This window comes from Echinops telfairi, unplaced genomic scaffold (genome assembly GCF_000313985.2).
Source record: "Echinops telfairi isolate 266 unplaced genomic scaffold, ASM31398v2 ScPeMD7_4225;HRSCAF=4972, whole genome shotgun sequence".
Lineage (NCBI taxonomy): Eukaryota > Metazoa > Chordata > Mammalia > Afrosoricida > Tenrecidae > Echinops > Echinops telfairi.
The window spans coordinates 4,110,478-4,136,170 of record NW_022108124.1 but is presented as its reverse complement, the minus strand read 5'-3'; the positions used below and the strand labels follow the sequence as shown (position 1 = coordinate 4,136,170).

The 25,693-nt window shown below is 47.5% G+C and overlaps 1 protein-coding gene and 1 long non-coding RNA gene across 4 annotated transcripts in view; one reads left to right on the top strand and one right to left on the bottom strand.

Annotated features, from left to right (window-relative positions):
- The first annotated feature begins 3,100 nt into the window (after positions 1-3,100).
- USP13 (ubiquitin specific peptidase 13) overlaps positions 3,101-25,693 on the top strand; it is a 130,974-nt gene continuing 108,381 nt past the window's right edge. For both annotated transcript variants that reach the window (XM_045295104.1, XM_004708606.2), the window contains exon 1: positions 3,101-3,133. In XM_045295104.1, coding sequence (XP_045151039.1) covers positions 3,116-3,133 — 18 coding nt within the window. In that variant the 5' untranslated portion in view covers positions 3,101-3,115. The remainder of the gene's footprint in view (positions 3,134-25,693) is intronic.
- LOC123522274 lies at positions 15,168-16,642 on the bottom strand. 2 transcript variants are annotated; one of them, XR_006680545.1, is made up of 3 exons: positions 16,459-16,642; positions 16,206-16,323; positions 15,168-15,200 (listed from the first exon to the last, which is right to left on the bottom strand). It is a non-coding gene; the product is annotated as an uncharacterized LOC123522274 (long non-coding RNA). The 2 variants fall into 2 exon arrangements; XR_006680546.1 differs by having other exon boundaries at positions 15,170-15,204.

The following is a 25,693-nucleotide window of genomic DNA, read 5'->3' as shown; positions in this document are numbered from 1 at the left end:
TCAGCATTGACTGGATGGCAATGAGTTTGGTTTTTGGATCTGAAGGTATTCACGATAAGTTTAGTATATAAGTTTTCTTTCCCTGTTTCTTGTTTTCTCCATGTTGACTTTAAAAAAGGTTCTAATCACTGTCTTTCATGTTAGAAACCTTCCTCAGACAACTTTAAGTAGGATTCTTAGTTAATTGGAAGCTACATTTTTTTTTGGTATCTGTATACATGGACATTGTGATGAATTTAATATACGTCAGCTTGGCTGGACCATGATTCTCAGTTGGTTGGCAGCTCTGCTTACGATGCAGTCATCTGTCTTGATGTGATCTGATGTGATTAGCCAATTAATTGGAAGGGGACTAGGGTGAAATGGAACAACTTTAGGTCACAACCCCAATTTTCTATAAGGGAGCTCCCTGGAGTATGGCCTCCATCTCTTGCAAGATAAAAATGTGAAAGAAACCAGAGGAGAGGAGGGTGTTTAGCTATCTTTGCAACAATAGTGTTGAGGGCCAATCAGACCTCCTTTGACTTCAGTAGGGACGGGAATCCATTTCCCCACCAGCCCAAGGCTAATTGCCACAAGGCAGAGGTCAGGCATGCCTCCACCTCCTTCCATTACCTTATTCTGACAGCAATCCTTTCTTCCCATTGCACTCTATTCTCTTAGTATTGATAAATCCCTTGTAATAGCCACAGAGACAATACTCATGGTTATGGGAGTTTGTTAGGGACGTTAACAGGTTACCACAAGACTGCATCAGAAAACATTCATGATAGAGTCATTGGTTCACAGCATTGCCACTTCTCAGCCAGCGGCCAAGTCTCTCTTTGGTCCTCCACCTCTCAGTCCCTTGGCTTCTGTCTCTGTGGGCCAGCAAGCCCGCTTGCCACACTACAATCTCAGCAGCCCGGCTCCTCTGCACTGTCTCCTGGTCTCTGTGCCATGGCCTCTGATGCCTCTTCCCTCTCAGGCAGGGATCTTACACATACGGCGCTGGTGGCTGTTCTTTCTTGATTGTCTGGGATCCACTCTTCCTGGTTTTGAGAGGGCTTTCTTATTTATATCCAGGGGGATGGGAAAACTGACCATTCCCTGAGCTAGAGTCATTTATACCTTATTTGCATGGTCCCACCCCATCATTTGGTGGGAGTTACAGGGAAATGGATAGAAGAGCCATAAGTAATTCATTCCACTTCACCCCAACCACCAAGAAAGAAGAGCCAGAACAGAGGTTTTCTTTGGACCCTCGGTCACTTGGCTGAGTGAGGATCTTCTAAACTCGGATCAAGATGGATGCCAAGACATCTAGAGATCTCCAAGGGACGCTGGGCCCATAGATGTTGAAAGGAGACAAGGCCCTTCCCCTCTAACTGAACTCGAAATTTGCACTCCTAGCTTCCTAAACTGTTAAGAGAACAACTCTCGGTTTGTGGCATTTGTGTTACCGCAGTACTAGATAATTACGAGAGGATGTTGACTGTGACATTCGCTGTGGGGTGATCACTGCGTTCTTCCTTTGAGGAATCTCACGTTTCAGTATCTTGAATTTTTCTCCTGTGATCTCCGGTGCCTTTGCTTTGGAACGTAGCAGAGGGGAGGTTTTCTGGCAGCTTCTGAGCCCTGTGGTGGTGTGCGATCAGGGACCACGGGTTCAGTTTCCGAGACATTGGAGATTGAACCTGAGTGGTCACTTCCCTGCCTTTAGTTGTTAGAGCTCTTGCAGGGATTTTGTAAGCATCCAATTCTCTGCATGGAGGAGCCCTGACAGTGTTGTGGAGTAGGCATTGGGTAGCTAACCACAAGGCCAGCTGTTCAAACCCACCAGCCATTCCCTGGGAGAAAACTGAGGCTATTTCCTTGCATAAAGATTTACAGCTCTGATATCCAAGGCTTAAGTTTGAGAATGATGAGGGCAACAAATGTACAAATGTGCTTGACACAATGGCTGTATGTATGGATTGTGATAAGAGTTGTATGAGCCCCCAATAAAATGATTAAAAAAAAAAGATTTACAGCTTCAGAATTCCTGTACGGGGTTGCTATGAGCTGGAATCAATTTGATGGCAGTGGGTGTGGTTTAGTTTTGGTTCAGTTCCCTGCAATAAGTCCTTTTGGCCTGGAATACCTTTGAGTAGTTTCTGGCAAAATTTGGGCTGAGCGGATAAACACACACGAGGATTTTCTGAATCGCTGTGTGTTCAGGATTCCCCCTGGTTCTCCATTAGGCTTGTTGTCCCAGTTCTGAAGCTGTTGTTTAGAGACTGGAGGCCTGCTCTAGAGCATGTATCTGTGAGATTGTGCCAGGCGGTGGGCTGCGTGGAGCAGAGGAGGGTCTTGGGCTCTCCTCCTTGTGCAAACTCTCAGCCGCCCTCCTCCTCCTCCTCTTCACTATCACCCTGTCTCACCCTGACTTCCAGCAGCTCCTGTGGTGGCAGTTCTGGAGCCTTTTGAAAGTTCTGGATGCAACCCAGGTTGGCTCTTGCCTTTCCCTGCTGTTGCCCTAGGATTCAGCTTCCTCAGTTTTTCTGTTTCTTTCTTTTTATTGTCAGCTTTTCTTACTCGTCTTTGAGCTCTTAGCTCCTAGCCATCTGCACCACAGCTTCCCAGATTCTGTTATGAAGGTTTTAGGTTGTAAAAACAGAAAACCAACAAGACAGTCTTTACTGTCCTTTGGCAGGGTTTCAGAAAAGAAGGAACACGGTTCATGCAAGTTGCCCTTTCCGGAGTGGTGTTCAGGAAGTTCCCCACGTCTCTTTTCAGCAGCAGTCGGTTGGGTTTAAAGGTGTCCCACTCTTGAAGTTTGGGAATGCTGGAGGTGGTGCTGGTCTTGGGAGGAAGGAAGCCTTTGGGGGAAAGTTTGTGTTCTCAGCTCACACTGAATTCGCTCCTCCTCCCCGGGTCTCCTTCCCGTGGGCTGGAGCTCCGGGAAAGGCTTTGGTGAGCTGCTCTCCGGCCGCCCTCTGGTTTGTGGTGACTCCATGCAGAGCGGAGTCTGATGTTGTGATCCGCAGGGTGTTTCCCGCCTGGTTCTTCAGAAGAGGATCACCCGGCCTTTCTTTCCAGTCTGCCTTCGTCTGAACATCTGCCGAAACTTGTCCCAGCCTCCCCTGCCAGATGCATGGGGACAGAGTATGAGGTATAACCACCCCCTGAGTAGCTCAGTCTAGAGCAGTGGTTCCCAACCCGTGGTTCACGACCCCTTTTGGGGATTGAACAACCCTTTCACAGGGGTCGCCCGATTCATAGCAATAGCAAAATGACAGTGATGAAGTAGCAACGAAAATAATTTTACGGTTGGGGGGGTCACCACAATATGAGGAACTGTAGGAAAGGGTCGCGGCATGAGGAAGGTTGAGAACCACTGGTCTGGAAGGTGCAGAGTTGTCCCCTCTGCCTGGCTCTCCCTGTCTTTCAGCTTCACAGTCCATTAGGCGCCACCCCCCTACGGAGGCTCGGGCCCTCATCCTCTCCTGCCTGAACTCTGACTGAAGCCTCTGGACCCATCACTGCCTCATAGTGTGGCCATCACAAGACCCTCCCGGTCACTGCCCTGAATCACAGGTCTGATGCCATTGCCCTGCCCAGAAATCTCCCCTGGTGCCCTTCGGACTTTTCTAACTCATCCAATCAATGTACTGTGTCAACCCAACTTTCCTCCCCAGCCTCACGGGTGGACTCGGGCCCTCGGCTGGCATACCTGCTGGCCCACAGCCTCTCTGTTCTTCAGATGCCCCTGCATTTACCCCCCTTCCTCTTTGCCAGGCTCCTTCCTTGGCCTCAATGCCTTCCCCCAGCCAGTCACCCCCTGGGGAAGCTCCACGGATCCTTTCAAGCCAACACAGGTGGACTCGTTGAGGTCTTGCCCCCCAATCTGAGTAGAGACATAGTTCCTGTGTTTCCAGAACACTTTGTAGACCTCTGTCATCGGTTGGTCACTGATGTTTGAAGAGCTAGAGTAGCCATGGTCTTGGGAAAGTCAAGAGAGAGGAGCGGAGGACGCACAATTGTGCTGTTGGTGACACCCTGCTAATTAAGGCGGCATCTTTTCTGATTATCTATTAAAAAAAAGGTCATTAATTTTGGAATAAAAAGTGTGGCTAAAAAATAAACCCACACCATGTCCTCATCTTTTCTGAACAGTGGTCAGCTTACCTGTGCAAAGCCTGGGAATGGCGCCCTGAGCCCTGTGTTCACTGTTTTGCACTTCTAGGGAGGGGTAGCTGGCCTCTGTGGGTGTCTCTGCTTCCCTCTCAGGTCAGCACCAGGGTGATTCGCCGAGGGTGCCACACAGGAAGGGAGGGAACCAGAGCACCTATTTTTAGGGCTTCGAGAGCAAGGCAGGGCAACAATGACAAGAATGTCATGAATCTGAACAAACCTCCTGACGGACGAGCGATGTGGCTGAGGCGCTGAACAGTGCGGGCCGCCTGTGATAAGATTAAAAATAAACACTTTGCTGGGTGCTAATTAGGAAGTATTAGTGCTTAGCTGCTCAGGGGGAGAATTATGGAGTTCTCCATTCCTCTTAAGGTTCACAGCCTCAAAAACGCTATCTTTGGGGTCACTGTGTTTGGAGTTGGCACAAGGGCAGTCGACTTTGGTTCGAGTGCTGGTTTACAACCTATTGCGCCCCCAGACCAGTGGTGGGTGTTAGAGGGGACAGAAAGGGCGTACAGGTATGGGAGGGATGGGAGATGAAGTTATGGGTCTTTCTAACAGGATGGGGTGCACGTGCACAGAGTTTCGAGTGTGGAGAACCTTGGTGGTGTAGTGGGTTATGTGTTGCCAGGTCGGTAGTTCGAACTCACCACTGGCTCTGCAGGAGAAAGATGAGGCTTTTTGCTCCTATGGAGTTACCATCTTGGAAACCAAAAGGGGCAGTCCTGCTACCCTCTAGGGTCACTACCGGTCAGCTTGGACCCGGTAGTGAGCTTGGTGACTTTTGAGTGTGAAGCAAACACTAGTAGAGATGTGTCCTCTCATTTAATTATGGTGTTGATTGGTTTATCAATTCCAGTTACTGTTTTTGTTTCTGCTTTACATAGGAGGAGACTGAGGGTCAGAGAGGTTAGGTAGCTTGTGTCAGGACTTGTTCTAAGATTGACTTGTGTCAACCACGGGATGTAAACCCAGGTGTGTCAGGAGGTTAAATGTTGAAGCCCCAAACGAGGACATGTCCATTTTAACCCTCGTTGCCCGTATTCAAGGGAGCATTCAGGGCTGGGAGAAAGCAACCAGACTGGGCAGCTGGGTGGGCTCTGGGTAGGTGGGGTGGGTGAGTTGGGGAGAAAGTTCTGGAGGTGCAGCCAAGCTTGGCACCCTTGCAACCTGTTTCAGGGAAGAGGATTACTGATGAGAAAGGAAAGCATGATTGAATCCCCCTGGATTCTAAAGGAGGTTGATCTGGACGCGGTTAGAATTGATGGGCTAGCCACCGAGGGGTGAGGGACAAGGGTCACTTAGTGCTGCCAGAAGAGGCCTGAGGACAGGGCAGGGCGGTGAGTCACCTTGAGCAGCTCAGTGAGGAGGCGGCTGTCATTTTGGAGGAGGACCGGGCTCTCGTCAGGGTGATGACCATGGCGATAGAGGGGGAAGAAGAGAGGTCTTGAAAGCAGGTGGGCAGTTTGAACCCACCGGGCAGCAGCGGGGAAGACAGTCTTGGTATCTGCTTTCCTCAAGATGCCTCCCAAGACCTCCCTGCCAGTGGGGCCATGATGACTCACGGCAACCGGAGGGGCCAGGGCAGAGCTGCTTAGGTGGGCTTCCTAGACGGCGACTCTTTACAGGAGTAGAAAGCCTTGCCTTTCTCCTGTGGGGTGGCTGGTGGTTTTGAACTGCTGACCTTGCCTTTAGCTGCCTAATGGGTAACCATTGATGCCACCAGGGCTGTATGACAGCAAAGAAAGCCCCATGGAGCAAGTCTGCTCTGTCAGCCACAGGGCCGTCATGCATTTCCACTTATCGGAAGGCAGCTGGTTTTAAGGCCTAACATAGTGCGGAATCTACTGTGGGTGCCGAAGGGGGAGAGAGCTTTCTGGCCTTGATCCTGGAGACAGAGCGCAGTCAGGGCATAGAGGAGGACAGGGAGATAGCCAAGGGCAAGTGGGCCGCTAGTATGTGTTCCCGGGAAGAGTGTGGAGCTGAGATCAGGGGCCATGCCCAGTGTCTGGCAGCCACTAGTTTAGAGACAGTGAGTGGGCTTGTGAGCAGCCCCTCCTTAGGACAGGGCCACAGCATCCCACCTCTTTGTGCCTGGGGTCTTGACCCCAACTGGTGCAAGAAGCAAGGACTAGCACCAGCATTTGCTCTCCGGCACCGGCCCTTGAGCAATTCAGGCCCCCGGGCCAGCCTTACGCATTGGAGGGAGGCTGTGTGAGCAGGGTGCACTGCAGTGTGAAATCACCCCAGAGGCCTTTCGCCGCCGAGCCTGGCAGCAGGGCATCTGGCCAAAAGGCTAACTGTTCTCAAAAGTGATTTACAATTATGATACTGTTCTCGTAATGTTGTTTTTCTGTGTTTTGGTTAATTCTTTGGGTGTGGTTGGGAAAGTGGTGAGCTAGAGCAGCGGTTCTCAACCTGTGGGTTGCAACCCCTTTGGGGGTCGAATGAATGTTTCACAGGGGTCGCTCGATTCATAACAGTATTAAAATGACTGATGAAGTAGCAACGAAAATAATTTTATGGTTTGGGGGTGGTCACTACAATATGAGGAACTGTATGAAAGGGTGGCAGTATTAGGAAGGTTGAGAACCACTGAGCTAGAAGCATAGGTATCTCGGCCCCACCAGTAATTAGAAATCAGCTTGGAAGTCTCTTAGTGGGAGTAAGGGCAGGTGGAGAATAAAACACAAGGACCGACAGGTCGGGGGCTGGCCATCGGAGCAGGGGTGAAAGTAATCCCCATGTTGCAGGGCCCTGTGGGTCGTGGAGACCCAGTGCACCACAGAAGGAAGCACGGCCTGGTCCCACAAGGACTGTGCCGCAGCCACTGGGTCAGTATAGAACCGTCACATCGCACCTTTGGCCATACCTCTTGGTCAGGTCCTGCCGGGAGTCCCCAGTGTGAGGCAGTCTCTCCAGGCCCCCCCAAAATGGAGTGGGGCCACTCAAAAACTCAAACTCGCTGCCATTGAGTTGGTTCCGACTCATAGTGACCCTACAGGACAGGGTAGAACTGCCCCTGTGGATTTCCAAGATTGGCACTCGCTGCGGGAGTAGGTCTGTCTCTCTTGCAGCGACTGGTAGACTCCCACTGCTGACCTTGTAGTTCGTAGCTGAGTGCATTCCCATGATGCCACCAGGACGCCCCGGGACCACTAAGAGACTCGATTTCTGGGGTGCACACGCAGGGATGATGAGGGTGGGGGACCTGCTGTAGCATGCAACTTCTCTAGCCTCTTGGGTCCTGCGGCGCTTTTTGTTTGGAAGCTCCAAAGCCCTTTCCTGTCCAGGGAGTGGAGCTGGCAGGGGCCTCCCACCTCCCCCACAGGAAGTCTGGCAGGGGGTGGCTTGCGTTTCCATGTTTCTCTTGCTTTCCTAGAATGAAACAGACCAAAAAAAAAAAAAGTAAAAGTAAACCCCAAACCTAATAAACAAAAAACCCGGCTAATTTCCCCAAGCCTCACTACCATATGTGGCTCCTTTTGTCACCAAAACCACATCTGCTGTCTGAAACTTGTCCTTTGTCCCATGCAGCACACAGGGGCTCTTCAGGTCTGGGTTCAAATCCCCCTCTTGCCACTTGGTAGCTTTTGATGTTAGCCAGGGCCCTGTGTTCTGCACTGTTTTCCCCTTGCAGGGCTGGCTGTAACAAGGCCGCCCGTTAGACCTCATTTATGGGAATCCCTCACTGCTTCTAGCCAAGGAACCTGTGACCGAATGTGCTGCTTACCCATTAAACTTGGGGTGAGTGAGGGGGATCCCTTAAAAGACACGAGATGATGTTTCAAGGGCCAAGAGTTGCCACAGTGAGACCTCCCGTGCTGGGGAGCTGCACGGGGCTCTATTTGCTGTCCGCATATCGGAGTCAGCTCACTGTGTGGGGCTTGCGTGGGGAAGCCTGGACACCGTGCAGTCCTTACGCTTAACCTCGTTGACCAGGGAGAATTGAGGACAAATTTCCTCAGATTTCCAGGCCAGACAGCCATCTGATGTAGCATGAGAAGTGGCTATGAAAGTTTTCCCTGTGTATGGTCTTTTCACATAGTCCTGTCTCTCTCTCTGAAGCTTGGGGCCTGGCTGTGTGGCTTTAGGAGCCCTGGTGGCACAGTGGTCAGGTGCTGGTCTGCTAACCTCAAGGTCAGTAACTCGAGGTCACTTTGGGAGAAAGATGAGGTTTTCTAATCCCATAAAGAGTTACCAGTCTCGGAAACCCGCAGGGCCAGTTCTACCTTGCCCTCCAGGGACACAATGAGTTGAATCCACTCAATGACAGTGCACTCGTATGGCTTTTATTGCTGTGTTAGCTCAGTCCAACTTGTGTCCGTCAGCCCGATGCTAGTTCATAAGCCCCAACGAGGAGTGTCGAGTTGATATCATTATCTAATTGCCACCCTTGCCTTCAGAGCAGTGCTGCTGCCAAAGATGCTCACCTCAGAGTCCTCCTCTGTGATGATGGGCTGTCCTGTTTGCCCTGTGAGACCCATGGCAGCTCCTCTGTCCGTTGACCCAGGTCTTGCGTCAGGTGGCTAACGGCGAGGTTAGCAGTTCGAAGCCACCATCTGCTCCTCAGGAAAAAGATGAGGCTTTTTATTCCCATTAAGAGTTACAGTCTCTGGAACCCACAGGGGCAGGTCTCCCCTGACCTCTAGGGTCACTCAGTCAGAATTGGCTCAGTGACAGCGAGTTGTTGGACTTTAGGATGCAGATGTCTTTAGGGCATGACTTTGCTTATTTCTCTGCTGTAGTGTGTGGAGGACTCTCCTTGCACACCCACCCTGCTGAGCCCCATACTCTTGGGTTCTAAGAAGCTATGTTTTCCTCGTTTTCTAACACAGTGCCTTTCCTTTTGATGTTGCTGGTGATCAACATGGGCTTGGCGATGAGTTCGGAGCTGTTGAGGTGGGGAGTTGGGAGGGAGAGTCTAAGACTGAGTGAGAGAGCATTAGAGTTAGGGTCTTTTACTCTTGATTTCTCAGCCGGTTTGTTACACCCTTGGTGGCTTGTGTGCTGCCGTGATGCAGGTAGTTATGGCCAGATTATTTCAAGTACCACGAGGCTCACCCGTGATGGGCAGATTGCAATGGACTTTCCAAACTAAAATAGATTAGGCAGGAAGGCCTGGCTTTCAACTTAAAAAAATTAGACAATGAAAACTCTAGGGATCATAATAGCAAAAGTTGGAGGGCACTGGAAATACCCAGTGGCCACCACCCTGGGCTCAAGGATACCACCCACAGTGTGAAGCTAGCCCAAGACTGGGCAACATTGGCTTTGCTGTGCATGGGGTCTCTGTGCGTCAGCATCGGCTCAGTGGCGACTCTTTGAGCGCACAGTTGTGAGACAGTGTGGTAGTTATAAAATCTGTTGTCAATTTGAGAGGATTAGGAGTGAAGGCGTGGAGTTTAGCCTGTCAATCAGGCCATAGCCAATGAGGCCTCTGTGTGGACATTGCCTTCTCTTGAGGATTCTGCGAATTCCTATATTCCTCCTTGGAGGTGGGAGATGTACACACTCTCTCTCTCTGCTCACTCCCTGGGAGACATGGCAGCTGACAAGACACATGGAACTACGCTAGTGTCCTGAGCTGGAGAAACCACATGGAGACCCCTGCCAGCGCTGAGATGCCTCTACCACCACTGGATCCACAAGACTTTCCACACACTGGCCTTTGATCGTCCTGCATTCGGTATCATTGCATGTGTTTCGTGAGTCTGAGGAGGAATTTATAGATTGGTATCAGGCATATGGGCTAATACAGGACTTATGGACTTGATCTGGTCTGGGCTGGGATGTTTTCTCAATATTCAATTGATCTTGTATATAAAACTCTTTCTTAGACACATATGAATGTCTATGAATTTGTTTCTCTGGTCTACCCAGACTAGCGCAGACAGGTTGGCAGGGAGGGGCGAGAGTTCAGAGGATAGGCAGGTAGCACGATTTAATGGTGACCCAATTTCCAGCTTTGTCAGAATCTTAGTTGGATCCTCTTGTTAAAGCCAGTCACATTGTCTGCTTGATTTTCCCAGTCACTCCTTAACATGGTTTGTTTAAATTAAAAATAAATAAAGACCATTTCTTAAAATTGTGTTTTAGGTGAAAATTTACCCGGAAAATTAGATTCCGATTTTAACAATTGAGGCCCAAATTGTCCTGTGACATGATTAGCCATTCCCCAAACCAAACCCACTGTCATCAAATTCACTTGGACGCATAGCGACCCAGTTCAGTTTCTGAGATGGAATCTTTCTGGGAGCAGACGGCCTCCTTTCTCCAGGAAGCAAGAGCTAAAATCCCATCAGCACCTTCTCCATTTCCATCATACCGGCTCCCTTCCATCCACCCTGAGTCCCTGCCCTCCCTGCCTTCCCACCTCTGCTTTTGTGTGCATGCTGATGGTTTGGCTACTCTAGTTGATTGTTTCGAGGAGTGTACTCCTGTTGTGCTCCAATAAATAAAATCATTGTTTATTTTATAGGCCACTTTGCAAGGTGACCTCCGGAAGTGGCTTCAGTTCCAGGTTAGGAGGCAGTCGTCTGAGGGGTTCCTCTAGTGCAGTGGTCCTCAACCTTCCTAATGCCGGGACCCTTTAATGCAGTTCCTCATGTGGTGGTGACCCCCCAACCATAAAATTATTTTCGTTGCCACTTCATCACTGTCATTTTGCTACTGTTATGAATCGTCATGTAAATATCATATCGGATACACAGGATGTATTTACATCGTTACAAATTGAACATAATTAAACATAATTAAAGCATAGTGATTCATCACAAAACAATATGTAATTATATATTGTGAAATATTTATTTCTGATTACAAAGAAATGAAATTTTGTTTTGAAGCATGGTGTAGCACAAGTAACAGTCTTAATATAACAACTGTAAACTACATTGCTACATTTTGCGACAGTACGCGTACAAAGCCAACAATCAGTGCGAGGACTGAGATAGCTTCTTTCTCACCAGATCAGCACGTTTGCGTGTGGGCGGACCTGCCTGGAGATGGATAGAGCAGCGGTGTCTCGGTTCCTAAGACCATTGGAAATAGGTGCTTTCCGATGGTCTCAGGCGACCCTTGTGAAAGGGTCGGTCCACCCAAAGGGGTCACGACCCACAGGTTGAGAACCGCTGCTCTGGTCTCTATTTAGCCCAGTAAGCCTGTTTTCTTTTGTGTTTGAGTTCTACCTTTTTGTCCTTCCCATGTATCTTGGTCTTCTCTCCCCGCTAGAATGCAGTCACCAGGGCAGGGACTCTGTTTTGCCACCAGCATCGGATCCCTGCGTGGCACCTCGGAGACGGTCTGCAAAGAGGAAGTGCTGGTTGGAAAGCGTGAAGGAATGCCTTAGGTTGTGTGCTAGAATAAGCGGTCTTATTTCAGTGACTGCAGAGTCCCAAGCAGCCGTGGGATAAGAAGCGAATCTGTGTGGCTTTGACTTCCTGGCGTGGTAGCATGGTCAAGGTGTTTGGTGGGTTTCCGGCAGTCCTGTGTAGTGGCTACCGTGTGAGGGTTGCTTCGAGAAGGTGTGGTCCTGGGAAAGGGCTCCGTGTAGCATTGCTTCTCAAACTTGGATGAGTGCAAAGAAGAAAACGTGCAGGAGCCCACAGGTCTTGTCAAACTGTTGATTCACACTCTGCAGGTCCAGGGTGGTGCCTGTGAGCCCGTATGTATAACCGCTCCTGGGGTGCCCCTCTCTTAACGCTCGAGAATTGGGGTGCTAAAGCCAAAGGGCAGCCCAGGTCAACAAAGGAAGCATTTGAAAGACTGCTTGTTGGAGCCCATATAAATATTTTCGGGTCTTGAACCCATTGAGCTAAGAACCATTTGATTGCTTTTATTAGTAAGAAACAGATTCCTGTTCATGACGAAAAATCAGAAACACTGAGTGGCAGGGAGCGAGCACATAAAACCCACCTTCTCTCCATGTGAGGAAAACATCACACACTCTGCAGATCCACCTGTTGTGCATATTGTCACAGCTGATGTACTGTGTTGTGTCCCTGACTCGTTTTGTTGTTGAGAATAAGCACAACAGAACATTGTGAGCAGATGCCCGGAACAGGGACCGTCCTTGGAGCCTGAAGAACAGATCAGGAGCCACTCGCTTGATTATTTATGGGAAGGTTCCTTTTGGAAGTGCAGTACTGTGACCCCAGGGTGGCTGGCAGGGGCTGGGCTTGGTCTTCACTGTACACACACACACACACACACACACACACACACACACACACCCCGTCACCACCACCAAATAAGCAAGGGTTTTATACTTTCGCGGGTAGGGAAGGGGAGGGGGACTGGAGCAGCTGTGCTGGTTGTGGGCCCGCCGTTAGCACCTTGCGAACTGTTCTTCCAAAATGACGTTGGTGGTAATGTACTCTTGGTGGCAAGCTCTGGCACTAGGCCTTGCTTGGGAGGGGCAGCCTGGGGGGAGGCGATGGACAGGACATATGGGGGAAATCATTTGCCTGACAAATTTACAGCAGGTCAGCGGGTTCAGTGCCATGGATTATAATCATCAGTGCCGTGGATTATTATCAGTGCCCTGGATTAGAGCTTCAGAACATGCAATGCTTCTCCCCTGGTCTGGGCAGAAGGCCGGCTTCAACGGCCCCAGTGTTGCCATTCCAGGCTGGGCTACACCTTGCTGAACAAATCTGTTATTGGATGTGGACCTTATTTTCAAAAGTGATTACGTGTAGCCAATGTAGGGCATAGTTTTCTTTTGTATTTTTTTAATTAATCATTTAATTGGGGGGGTTGTCTTGCAAATCTTGTAACAATTCACCGTTCAGTTGCATTAAGCACACTTGCACAGATGTTGCCATCAGTGTTGCCAAAACAATTTCTTTCTACTTGAGCCCTTGGAATCTGCTCCTCTTTTTTCCCCCTCCGTCCCTCTCCCACCCACGCTCCTGAATCCTTAATGTAGGTAATTTAGTTCCTCGGTTTCCTTTTTTCCTACCACCACCCCCTCCCCTGGCACTCCCACCCTTTTTGCTGTTGTTGTTGTTGCAGTTCATGTTTTGAAAACTCCTCTGCTCTGGTCCCTTCTGCCTTCCGATCTGCAAACGCGTGTGAGTGAGTCACAGTCTTCCCGTGGTGTTAGTGTGTGATTTGTCCTGAACATGGATTTGCTGGGACTCCATCTACCCACCTCATGTTTCTCTTTGCGTCAGTGACGGCAGGTTTTCCACAGGAGACGCAGCGCTGCAGCTATCAAACCAAACAAGTGTGAGGCAGCGACACCGTGTCCTGAGCACCTTCTGCGCACCCCCACCCCTGCCTTCCAGTGGGGAGGCTGGTCTCCAGGAAAACACGGCCGTAAACAAAGTTCTCTGGACACCTACTGCCTGACAATGCTGTTTATTTTTATTGAAGGTGACTGTCGACTGGCCACCCTGTAACATGTGGCAACCTTGACCTTTGTACTTGCACCTGTGGGAGCGTTCTGTTCAGTGGCAGGCACAGACAACATGACTTCTTCCTTGATGGCATTTCTAAGGAATTCCCAGAGTCATACAAGGGTACCTTAACAAGTTGGTGGACAAAATGAAATTAAAAGATAATGGATTCCCCCCCCCCATAAACTCTTTGTAGTCCTTTTGTACAATGTAAATAAATGAATGGCAACATATATATTTATATTAACAAACCCAGTGAAGTCTGTGTGTGTGTGTGTGTGTGTGTGTGTTTATACAAGGCAATGGCTCACCCAGCTGTAGAGGTGAGCAAGTTCGAAGTCTGTGGATCATATGTCAGACTGGACGCTTCTGACTCATGTAGCCGACAAAGCCAATGAATGCAAAGTCGGCAGGTCAGGTTGCAGGCTTCCGATTCCAGTCTAAAGAATCAGAGGTCAGATGTCAAACCAGATACAGGATTCAAACCCAGCCAAAACCAAGCAAGCTTTCCCACAGTGTCCACTCAGCAATGAAGCACCCAGCGTTCTCGAGGATTGCTTTATGCTAGATCTCATTATTCGGGTTTACTGTATCTTAACTGCCAAACCACTGAGGACCCTGGCCAGCCAAGTGGACACAAAACCTTAATGATCCCAGCATGTGTCTTGAAATGTATTAACGAGTGGGTTTTAAACTGTGTCTGGACTTTGAATGCTCCTCTCCTCTCCTAGGGTTTGAGCATGGGATGGGAGAAGAGGTCAGAGCCCTAGAGAAGCCACTGAACTGTGTTTTTCGACGTCTGTATGATCTGTCTTTTGGATGACCAAGTGCAGGCTCTTGCATCTTAGCCAAGTCTTGGTTGTTGTGATGTTGTCAGTTGCTTTGGAGTTGCTTCTGACTCACGGCAGTGACATGTATTCCAGGATGGAACTGCTCCATAGGGTTTTCTCGGCTGCAGTCGTCACTGAATGCACCCTGGTTGGTGAAAATGGTTAAGTGTCGGAGTACAAACCAAAAGTTGACAATCTAAACCCACGCAGAAGCACTTGGACGACAGATCTGACTCTCTGCTTCTGTAACAGCAGAGTCTCAACCTGTGGGTCGCGACCCCTTTGGGGGTGGAACGACCCTTAGACAGGGGTCGCCTGATTCATAACTAACAAAATTACAGTGATGAAGTAGCAATGAAAATAATTTTATGGTGGGAGTGGGGAGTCATCACAACATAGGAACTGTATTAAAGGGTCTTGGCATTAGGAAGGTTGAGAACCACTGTTCTATAAGGTCACAGCATTGAAACCCATTGTGTTAGTCTGGGTTGACTAGAGAAACCAATTCATAGACACTTGTGTGTAAGAGAGAACTGTATATCAAAGATCAATTGTACATTAAGAAAACATCCCAGCCCAGTCCTGGTCAAGTCCATAATTCTAATATTAGCTCCTATGTCCATTACCAGTCTATAAATTTTTCTTCAATTCATGCAGCACATGCAATGACACCAAATGCAGGAAGAAAGATCACAGGCCAGTGGGTGGAAAGTCTTGTGGATCCAGTGGTGGTGGAAGCATCTCAGCACTGGTGTGGGTCTCCTTGTGGCTCCTCCAGCTCCAGGGCTCTGGCTTCATCAGTGTAGCACATCTGGCTTGTCAGTAGAAAGAGGAAACAGAGAGTGAGTCTGCCCTCCAGTGAGCTATTTATTTCCTTCATGCCTCCAAAGGAGGTCATCAAGCTGCGACCTGATTAACAGGCTAGATTCCACCCCTTCTCAAGTTGACAGGAGATTATGTAACTGCCACACCTATGTGGACCCTTCGGGATCACCACGAGTCAGACTTACTTGTACAGCAAATAACAACACCCTGTCCAGAAGGAGATTGCCGGGCCTTCCTTCCACAGCACCATGGGGTGGGTTTGGAGGACCAACTTTTCGGTTGGCCAAAAAACCAAACCAAACTCACTGCCATCAAATTCATGCCGAGTCACAGCGACTCCTGTAGGACTGGGTAGAACTGCCCTGTGGGGTTTCTAAGACTGTAACTCTTAAAAAAAAAAAATCACGTTTTTTTATTTAATCCTTTTATTGGGAGCCCTTACAAATATCATACTATCCCATAGTTCCATCACCTCACGCAGTATTGTACAATTGCTACCACAATCAGTTTCAAACATTCTTTTCCTTCTTGAACTCCTTGATAGAGGCTCCTTTTTATACCCTCCCATCCCCAACCTACCCTCCAGGAGCCCTTATTTTCTATATTTTACACATCCAGTATATCCATTCACATACATTTCTGTTGTTCGATCCCATCGAGTGGGATTATCTAAGACTGCAGCTCTTTACGGGAGTAGAAAACCCTGTCTTTCTCCCTCAGACCAGCTGATGGTTTGGAACTGCTGACCTTGTGATTAGCAGCCCAAAGAATAACCATTATGCCAGTAGGGCTCCACTCAGGTGCAAATTGTTGGGGCCTTCAAAGTTTTGGGTCAGTGCTTCATCAGAAAGATAATTCAAAACCTGTTGAGGCCAGACCATACCTGGATTCCTGAGTGACTGCGATGGGCTGGCTGATTACAAAGGACAGGTGAGCTGGGGTGGTAGATTTCAAGTATGTCCAAGGTTAAGGGCATGCCTTTTTAGCTTACCTGTACAGCTAGTGTTCCTGTTGCTACGTCAGGCTGTTTTTCTCTGGCCGTAAATCCGTGGTGGTGATCCGGATTGTTTGTTTATGCCAGCAACTAAATGTTGTGTGTGCTTTAAGTCCTAGTCAGAATGACACGGATGAACAGAAATGGGGGTGGTGGAGAGAGGAGAGAGACACTTCTGTTTGGGGCAGTTAGTAAGACATGGTGTCCTTGGACGGCAGGATGAACTGAAAGATTGACAGGTCAAACTTACCTGGGAAGACAGGCTTGGGGGTCTGCTTCCGAGAGGTCGCGGCCTTGAAAACACTATGGAGCTCAGGTCTGCACTGCAGTGCACGGGGTCATTCCGAGTCGCAATCGATTCGAATGCAATGAACAACAGTCCCTGTGAATCAGTTTTCCTATCGTGAGGAGCAAACGGAAAAGCCCTCACAGCTACAGGTTTCAATGCGCAGGATGCTAACGGGTGTGAAATGCAAGTGGACAGTCAAGGACTGGCTGTCAGGTGAGAAGGATGAGCAGGGGGCGGTGGGCGAGGCTTGGCAGGGACTCAGTGCAAGTCATGAGACCAGGTGTTGACATGCATTCCAGGCGCATATTGATGTGGCCTGACCTAATGTCCCTGAAGGTCCTCAAGTGACATTTTCCTGTCAGTGAAAGACATACTTTTCCAGGGACCCTTTCAAATTTGGGTAGAGTTCACCTAAGTGCAGACCTGTGTTAAACCAAAGTGAGGTCCACTGTCTGGTGCCAAGAGATGAGCAGAGTCATGGAGAACTAGTGTAAGTTTAGAGTAAGTGTGGAGATGTGGTTGCACCACTCAGGGGTGGTACCAATGGTTACCTGTACGCTGGTGCTCAAGTGCACTCAGAGATGCCTCCTAAGAAATGCCTGGTGATCTGCTTTCTAAACAGCAGCCACTGAAAAGGTTATGAAACACAGTTCTAGTCTGACACACATGGGGTTGCCTTGCATTGCGGTTGACCTGATGGTTCTTACCATTTGACACTGTGGCCACACCCAAGTGAATGATAGCCTTTTGGCTCTACTTCTTCTAACACAGATTTGTTTGTTTTGGGGGTTCAAGGTATATTCAATATTCTTCACCAATACCGTAATTCAAAGGCATCAGTCCTTCGGTCTGTCTTATTCATTGCCTAGTGTTTTGTGTGCCTTGAGACAAGTGAAGATACCAAGGCTTGGGTGAGGCACTTTTGCTCTCAAAGTTCTATCTTTGTGCTCTCACACTTTAAGACAATGGTTCTCAACCTGTGGGTCGCGACCCCTTTGGGGGTCGAACGAACGGCCATTTCACAGGGGTCGCCTGATTCATAACACCAAAATGACAGTGATGAAGCAGCAATGAAAATAATTTTATGGTTGGGGGGTCGCCACCACATCAGAAACTATATTAAAGGGTCTCGGCGTTAGGATGGTTGAGGACCACTGCCCTAAGAGGTCGCGTGCAGGAGATTTGCCCTGTGTAACATGGCCTTTACTCTCCTGACTGCGGCTCCTGCTGGCATTGGTTGCGGCTTCAAGTAAAATTAGATCGTTGACAATTTTCATATTTTCCCCTTTTGTTATGTTGCTTTATGGTCCTGTTGGGAGGATTTCTCTTTTCTTTATGTCGAAGTATCCATATTAAAGGCTGTAGTCTTTGGTCTTCATTAACTCAAAAACTCACTGCCCTTGAGTCAACATTGACCCCAGGACAGGTAGAACTGCCCCTCTTTCTCACTCAGAATCACTGGTGGTTTCAAACTGCTGACGTTGTGGTTAGCAGCCCAACACATAACCACTATGCTACCGGGACTCCTTTAATCTTGATTAGTGAGTGCTTTAAGTTCTTTTTGCTTTCAGCAAGCAAGATTGTGTCATCTGCATATTGCAGGTTGTTAATGAACCTTGCTCCCATCCTGATGTGTTTCTTCTTCACGTAGTCCAGCTTCTCAGTCTTTGCTTAGCACACAGGCTGAATAAATCGGATGAAATGATACAACCCCGACTCATACTTTTTTTGATTTTAAATATGCAGTAGTTCCTTGTTCTGTTTGAATGATTTCTTCTTGGCCTAAGTAGTTTCAGCATGAGCACAATGAAGGCTTATGGAATTCCCATTCTTCTCAAGGGTGTCCACAGTTTATTGTGGTCCACACAGTCAAATGCCTTTGACTAGTCAATGAAACACAAGCAAACATCTCTCTGGTATTTTCTGCTTTTAGCCAGCGTCCATCTGGTGTCAGCAGTGATCGTCCTCATTCCACATCCTTTTCTGATTCCAGCATGGGTTTCTGGCAGCTCCCTGTCACTGTCCCGCTGCAACCCTCTTTGAACAACCTTCAGCAAAACTTTATTTGCATTTGATATTCATGATATCATTAGAGACTTTCTCCACATTCTGTTGGGTTACCTTTCTTTTAAACGGACATAAACATGGACTTCTTCCAATTGGTTGGCCTAATTTATTTTTTTAACATAGATGAAGGAGTGCTTCCAGTGTTGCATCTGTTAGTGGAAACATCTCAGTTGATGTTCCATTAATTACTAGAACCTTGCCCTTTTGCCAAGTGGTTTAAATGGACTGTTAGCCTACCAGCAGCACCCCCAGAGAAAGATGCTGCTGCCTGCTCCTGTAAAGATTTACAGCTTTGGAATGGATGGATGTATGGATTGTGAGCCCCCCCCCAATAAACTGATTAAAAAAAAAAAAGATTTACAGCCTTGGAAACCTTAAGAGGTAATTCTCTCTTCCATAGGGTTGGAATCCGCTCCATGACGTTGTTCTGTTTTGCACCAAATGCCTTCAGTACTGCAGCACAGGCTTCCTCCTTCAGTAACAGTGGCTCGTGATCATGTCTTACCTTGACTGTCCAGCAGTTCTTTTTGGTACAGTGACTGTGTATTCCTTCCATTTTCTTTTGATGTTTCATGACTCATTCAATTTTATCCATAGAATCCATATTGCAACTTGAGGCTTGATCTTCCCCCCCTCCCCCAACCTTTTCGTTCTTTCAGTTTGAGAAATGCTTGGAGTACTCTATCTGTGGTTTTCTAATTACAGGTCTTAGTACATTTTGGATAATACTTTGTCTACTTAAGCCAGTCTTTGAAATTCTCTGTTTTGTTCTTTCCATTACGTCTTCCTGTCGTTTTAGCTCTATGTTCAAGAGCAGGTTTCTTCTGACACCCATTAAAAAAAAAATTATTGGCTTAAACTGATCCCCTCCCTAGAAGTTTGTGCTACAGAGGACAACACTAAACCTGCAGGTTAGGGAGAGGGACTGGCCTATGTATACTTGGAAACAAACCAAGAAGGGAAAAGAGAGAGTGAGGTTCTAGACCCCATATCGGCACACCAAGCCTGGCAGACGATGTCCCTGCATGGAGCTGCTAAGGCACAAAGAGGACTGTAGGGCCAACAACATGATGTCCCCTCGCTGGAGCATACCGAGACAGAGGACAATACTGGGGACACACAGCGGGGAGTGAGTTCAGTCTGAACCCCCCACAGCAAGGTGAACCAAGAAGGGAACATAACAGGTCAGCAACGGGAGCAAACCAAAGCCGCAAGGCCCCTGAGGAGCCCCCAAAATAGACTTCAGGCTAGGAGGAGCAGTTCCCGGAACCCCCTAGGACCAGTGGGGATAGATGGTCATAAAGGTCAGTGGACAGACCTGGAATTATCTATGTTATTTCAGGTTTTTTGGCTAGTTATTATTCTTCTTTATATATTTATATTTTTAAAATTTATTTTCGTATTGCCTATGTTATTGTTGCTTTGCCTCCCTATATAAGATAGGTTTATGGGAAGCAAGCCCGAGGAGAAAGCAATAGGACCGACGGTTCCAGAGGGACTTAGGGAAAGGGTGGGGTGGGGGAAGGGAGCGGTGAGCAAGTTGAGCCATAGACAGGGGAACAACTAGGGAATTAACATCAACAACGAGGAGGACATAGAGATCCTGGGGGTGTTGGAGCAACAGCAATCTAGCTGAGAGGCATTACTAAGAGGCTGATAGGGGCGAGTGTGATGGTGGGAAAGGAGGAAGGTAAAAGGAAACAGGACAGATCTAGGAAGCAAAACTATGGATAGAGGGATAAACATAGGGGTGCACTTATGTAAACATTAATTCATAAAAATAGAGGTATTGGCTTATGTACATATATTTATATGGCAATACATGGAGGAAGGGGGCAGACTTTGGGCTTCTATTTAAGCCCTCCCTCAACGCGAGAACACTTTGTTCTAACAACCTGGCATTTTGTGATGCTCAGCCTTCTGTCATGATTGCTGAAGACAAAATGGGTGCACAAGCAGATGTGGTGAAGAAAGCTGATGGTGCCCAGTTATCAAATGATATAGAAGCACACCAGCCTGTGCAACCATTGGTGTTGATGGGAGCAGCTAACAGGCACCAGAAGACCACAAACAAACAAACAAACAAAAAACCATATTGTTGAGAATGAGGGGGGTCGGAGCAGAGACCCAAAACTCATCTGTAGACAATGGGACATCCCCTCACAGAAGGGTCCAAAGGAAGGGATGAGTCAGGGCACAGTATAGCACTGACGAAACACACAATATTCCGCTGGTTCCTTGAAGCTTCCTCACCCCCCACTATCATGACTTCAATCCTGCCTTTCACTGCGGGCTAGGCTGGAGCATGTGCACAGGTACAGATAAACGCTCAGGACACACGGAATGCAGGTCAGATAAACCCCTCAGGAATAGAAATGGGAGTAGTGATGCCAGGAGGGTAAGGGGAAGGTTTAGAGATGAGCGGGGAAGAAACCGCAGGGAAGGGAGACAGCGGTCAGTGTAAAATATGAAATTAATCATAATTTATAATTTATCAAGGGGTCACAAGGGTGGAAGTAGGGGAGGAAGGGTAGAAAAAGGAGCTAGCTGACACCAAGGGCTCAATAGAATGTACATGGTTAGAAAATAATGTTAGCAACATAAGTACAAATATGCACAAATATGCTTGATACAATTGGTGTATGGATTGTTATAAGAGCTGTAAGAGCCCCCAATAAAATGATCTTTTAAAAAACAATTTATTGGCTTGCCCCTAGTCAGCACAAATAAACTTTAGTCTGTATACTTGCTTATTATAAGTTGTCATTACAGGTGAGATGATAGAATGAGAAGTCCAAAAACATTGCTCCACGATTCCAGTTCATAGGGGTTTATGCCACATAAGGTGTCTTTAAACTTCTCTTTGTGATCAGTGGATGGCTACACATAGATTTTTCTTAGTAACATACTTACCTTCATCTTCTTAGGGTGCCTTTGAAAAATAAGTCTTTCAAAATAAGTAGCTTTTAAAGCAATCTGCTGGGCTAAAGTCAAGGTGGAATGGTAGTTTAGAAGGTATGATGTCTGTTTTGGGATCCCAAAGGGACAGTGGGTGATCATGGAGACTTATTATTAAAACGTTTTAAGAACAGGGATCAAAAGGCCAGGAAGGGTGCACTGAGGAATGTCTTCCCACTGGGATAGTTCTTTCCTCAGTTGTTGAGGGGAGCGAGAGCTGTCTTCTAAGAATTTCACTAGGAAACTGCATGCCCTGCAGCCCTGATATTGCCCCTTCAGACTTAATTTTTGCTCCTGGAATTCAAAAGACATTGCAAAGGAACCTAATTTAAGGCCCCTGACGGTGCTGAAACTGCCATTTCGATATGGTGTGAATTGAAAAATACAGCCTTCTTTAGGGAAGGGATAGAGAGGTGGAAATCCTGCCTGCAGACGTGTACAGACCTAGATTGGAGGATATATTTAACCACAATAGCTTCACATTTTGATATTTTCAATGCTTTTGTAGCAATATTTTTGACTTATCCTTCTACTTGTCCTTTTGTGCCAGACTTAGTTCACTCTGGGTAATGTCTTCAGGGTCTGTCCATGTTGTGACAGGTACCAGAACTTCGCTTTCTTTACCGGCAGTGCATGCTAGTGATTCTTACCCGAATTTTTATGTTTTATGGATTGGCATCTATTAAGGAGCTGGCCCAGAATGAATGTATTTCTGGAATCTCTGTTTTTACCCCGTTGTTTGTTTTTTAAAAGTTAACTCAACATTATGTTAGTTTTGCTTGTTGCCTACTTTAGTCTGGTCAAGTCCCTCCACCGTTAATGCTTTAGGGGAAGATTTTCTCTCTGCCCTGTATCCTTCCCGTTGCATTTCATTGTTAGAGCGCACATGTCTCTAACCTGCCTGGTTTCTTGGCTGCAATTTTGCCTAAATGGGGGCAAGTGCTATCCTGAGCTTTCTGGGGAAAGGCTCTTAATGGGTGCTTGACTGATTAATGGGAGGACGAGTTTGAAGGTTCGATAACTCTTAAGAGGCAATTAGACTAACTCTGATCCCAGGCTAGAAACCACCTTCTGTGCTTTGATCACAAGGGAAACGGGAGAGATTTATCAACCCAGACTTTGCGTTCTTAATGAGCGAGGCTGTTCAGAGCACATGACGTGGAGTGCTGACTGCATGCTGTAGGACCGATATTTAGCCATCAATAAACCAAGTCAGATAATAAACAGAAAGAGGAAAGAAACAGTAGCTCATTAGTCCGGGGTGCTTGTTCCATCTGGGAGAGTCTTTGAAAGAACTTCGCGTCTCGGCATCCGCCGGAGTCTTAGAACTGTGGGAAGTCTGTTGGCAGTTTCTGTCTTGGCAGCACCTGTGAGGAGGGCACTGCTCTGCGTCGCCTGAGTCCAAGATGTAAGATGCCTGTGGATGGTTTTAATAGATCCTGCCCTATGTGGCCACCACTCTTTCAGTTACAAAGACTTTTTCTGTTTGATTATGGGCTTTGTACAGTATCAGGTGCCTCCAGCAACTGAGCATAGGTGTGTACTATATTCAGTTTTTTATCACATTGCCTAGTAAGTAGAAATGCCGTACTTGCAGTGAAAAAGGCAAGTGGTTTCCTCTCAGCTACCAACCTAAAGCTTGGTGGTTCAGACCCACCCAGCAGCACCGTGGAAGAAAGGCCTGGCGAACTGCTTCAGTAAAGATCACAGCCACGCAAAACCCACGGAGCAGTTGAACTGTGTAACACAGGAGTTCGTCATGAGTCAATCTAGACTCAATAGCCACGAGTTATTTTTGCTTGTGATTGTCCTACAAGTGACTTTGTGAATTCTGACATTAAGTAACCATTTTGTGTTCTTCTGTAGGAAAACAAAATGCTGTACGTTAGCACTTTTCTTCTTTTGCACGATAATTTTTCTGTTCTCTCTCTAGTTTCCTACCGCCTTTTCTCGTCAGATGCATGTTTGCTACCCGCAGTGTATGTATCATTTTTTCCTCCCTTTTGTTTTTCCCAATTAGCAAATAATTTTGGTAATAGTATACACATTTGCCATGCAGAAAATTTAATTTGTAAGAAATAACCAATGTTTAAATGATACTCTTTAGCCTAGAGAGCATGTCCACATGTCTCATTCTCTTTGGATTCGATGCATTGCTGCCAGGTGGGAATTTCTGCTTCAGTCATGTTTACAAAGGAGAACACTGGTAGAATTGAGGGGTGACCTGTCATAAGAGGTCTTCTGGTTTGAGGTTTGTTGGATTGAATTAGAGCTTACTGGAAGGAGCCCCATCTGGAGCCCTGGTGGCACAGGGGTTATATGTTGGGCTGCTAACTGCAAGGTTGGCAGTTCAAAACCACCAGCCGCTCTGTGGAAGAACGACACCGCTTTCTACTCCACTAATGAGTCACAGTCTTAGGAGCTCACAGGGTGCAGTTCTATTTTCTTCTACAGGGTTACACGAGTTGGAATTAGTTTGGTTTTTGGTTTGGAAGGATCCTTTTAAGGAGCCCACCTTGTCACAGCTGGGTAAGCATTGAACTGTCAAGTGAGAGGTTGGACGTTCAAATCCACAGACCACTCCTAGGGAGAAAGATGAGGCTATCTGATGGATTATCTAAAGAAACAAAACTAAGTGACACTCATGTATGTATAAGAAAGAACTTTGCATCAAGAAGGTGTCCTAGCCCAGTCCAGCTGAAGATGGACCATGAAGGTCACAAGGTTAGGAGCCCTCTTCAGGGTCACCTCGCTCCAGGTTGATGATGTACAAAGGTGAAGTGGGAAGCGGGAGATCACAGGCCGGTAGGTGCAGAGTCGAGTATATCCAGGGTTGGCTGGAACATGGTAGGGTGCTGACCATTCCGAGGTTGGTTCCCAGGGTCAGCGGCCTACTTGGGGTCACCCCTGGAGGCAGACACAGTGTTCCAGCAAACAGGGGAGACAAAAGGCGAGTGAGCAAGTGAGCAAGAACTTCTCCTTGACACTCTTATCATAAGGTGATACCCTCAAGGAGGCATCATCGGGCTGTGACCTGATTGGTAGGTTGGATTCCACCCCTACACTTTCACACAGGTTCAAATTGACATAGAATCTAACCGCCATAGTTCCCTTAAAGATGTACAGTCTAGGGGGGGAAAAAAAGAAAAAGATTTACAGTCTTGGAAACAGCACATCGGGTTGTTACAATCTCATGTAAGGTTGTTAAGGCCTCCCCAAATGGCCTCCCAAATAGACATGCAACCTAAAATAACCCTAACACATACTCGGAGAGTTCATGGATACAGCTCAAAGTGGGGCCTGGGGGCTGAGATCCTGAGCGAAGTTCTGGGGAAGGAGCTTGGTGATGCCCACGTCACCACTCAGAGTATGTGTGCTGTCATTAAGGGCAGTCTGAAAACGGATGCAGAACACTGGTTCCCTTTAAGTCTTCTTTTGTGAAATCAGAAATCTTCTGGGTCCTGTCGGTTAGTGGAAATAAGTACTGCAATAGATCTTTCATAAAAGGGAAGAATTCTTATCCATTTCTCCTCGTTAGTTTTTTCATTTGCTGGTGTTTGTGGGTGATCTCTGTAATTGAAACTGTTTTTGTATATTAACCTATTCCTTGACCTTACTAAACTCTCTAGTTTTACTAGTTTGTAGATCGCTTAGGATCTTTCCATAAAAATTATGATGTCATCAACCACTAGAAGCTGTTTTCCTGTGTCAGGTTGGTTTCTCTGGGGAAGCAAAGCCAGGGATGCTTGCGTGTGCTTGTGTATGGAACGTGGCTTAGATCAAGAAGTGGCTCTCCCAGTTGTAGAAGTCAGCCAGTCCAGTCTGGTTCAAGTCAGGCTTCTAACTTGTTCGTGTGGCGGTGGCAGTTGATGGACAGGAAGCAGGGTGCCAAAGCTGGGGGATGGCACAGGCTGGTGGAGGCAGAGGCAAATGAATGAATCACTCATCGGTACCCCCCCCCATGGTAGCCCTGGCATCATCAGGTGACACAATCGGAGATCCCTGAACCAGACGTAGGACCCAGCTTTAGCAGAAGGCAAAGAGCCAAAGAGAACTTGGCTCTTCTTCTTCTTCTTTTTTTTAATCATTTTATTGGGGGCTTGTACAACTCTTATCACAATCCATACATCCATCCATTGTGTCAAGCACATTTGTACATTTGTTGCCATCA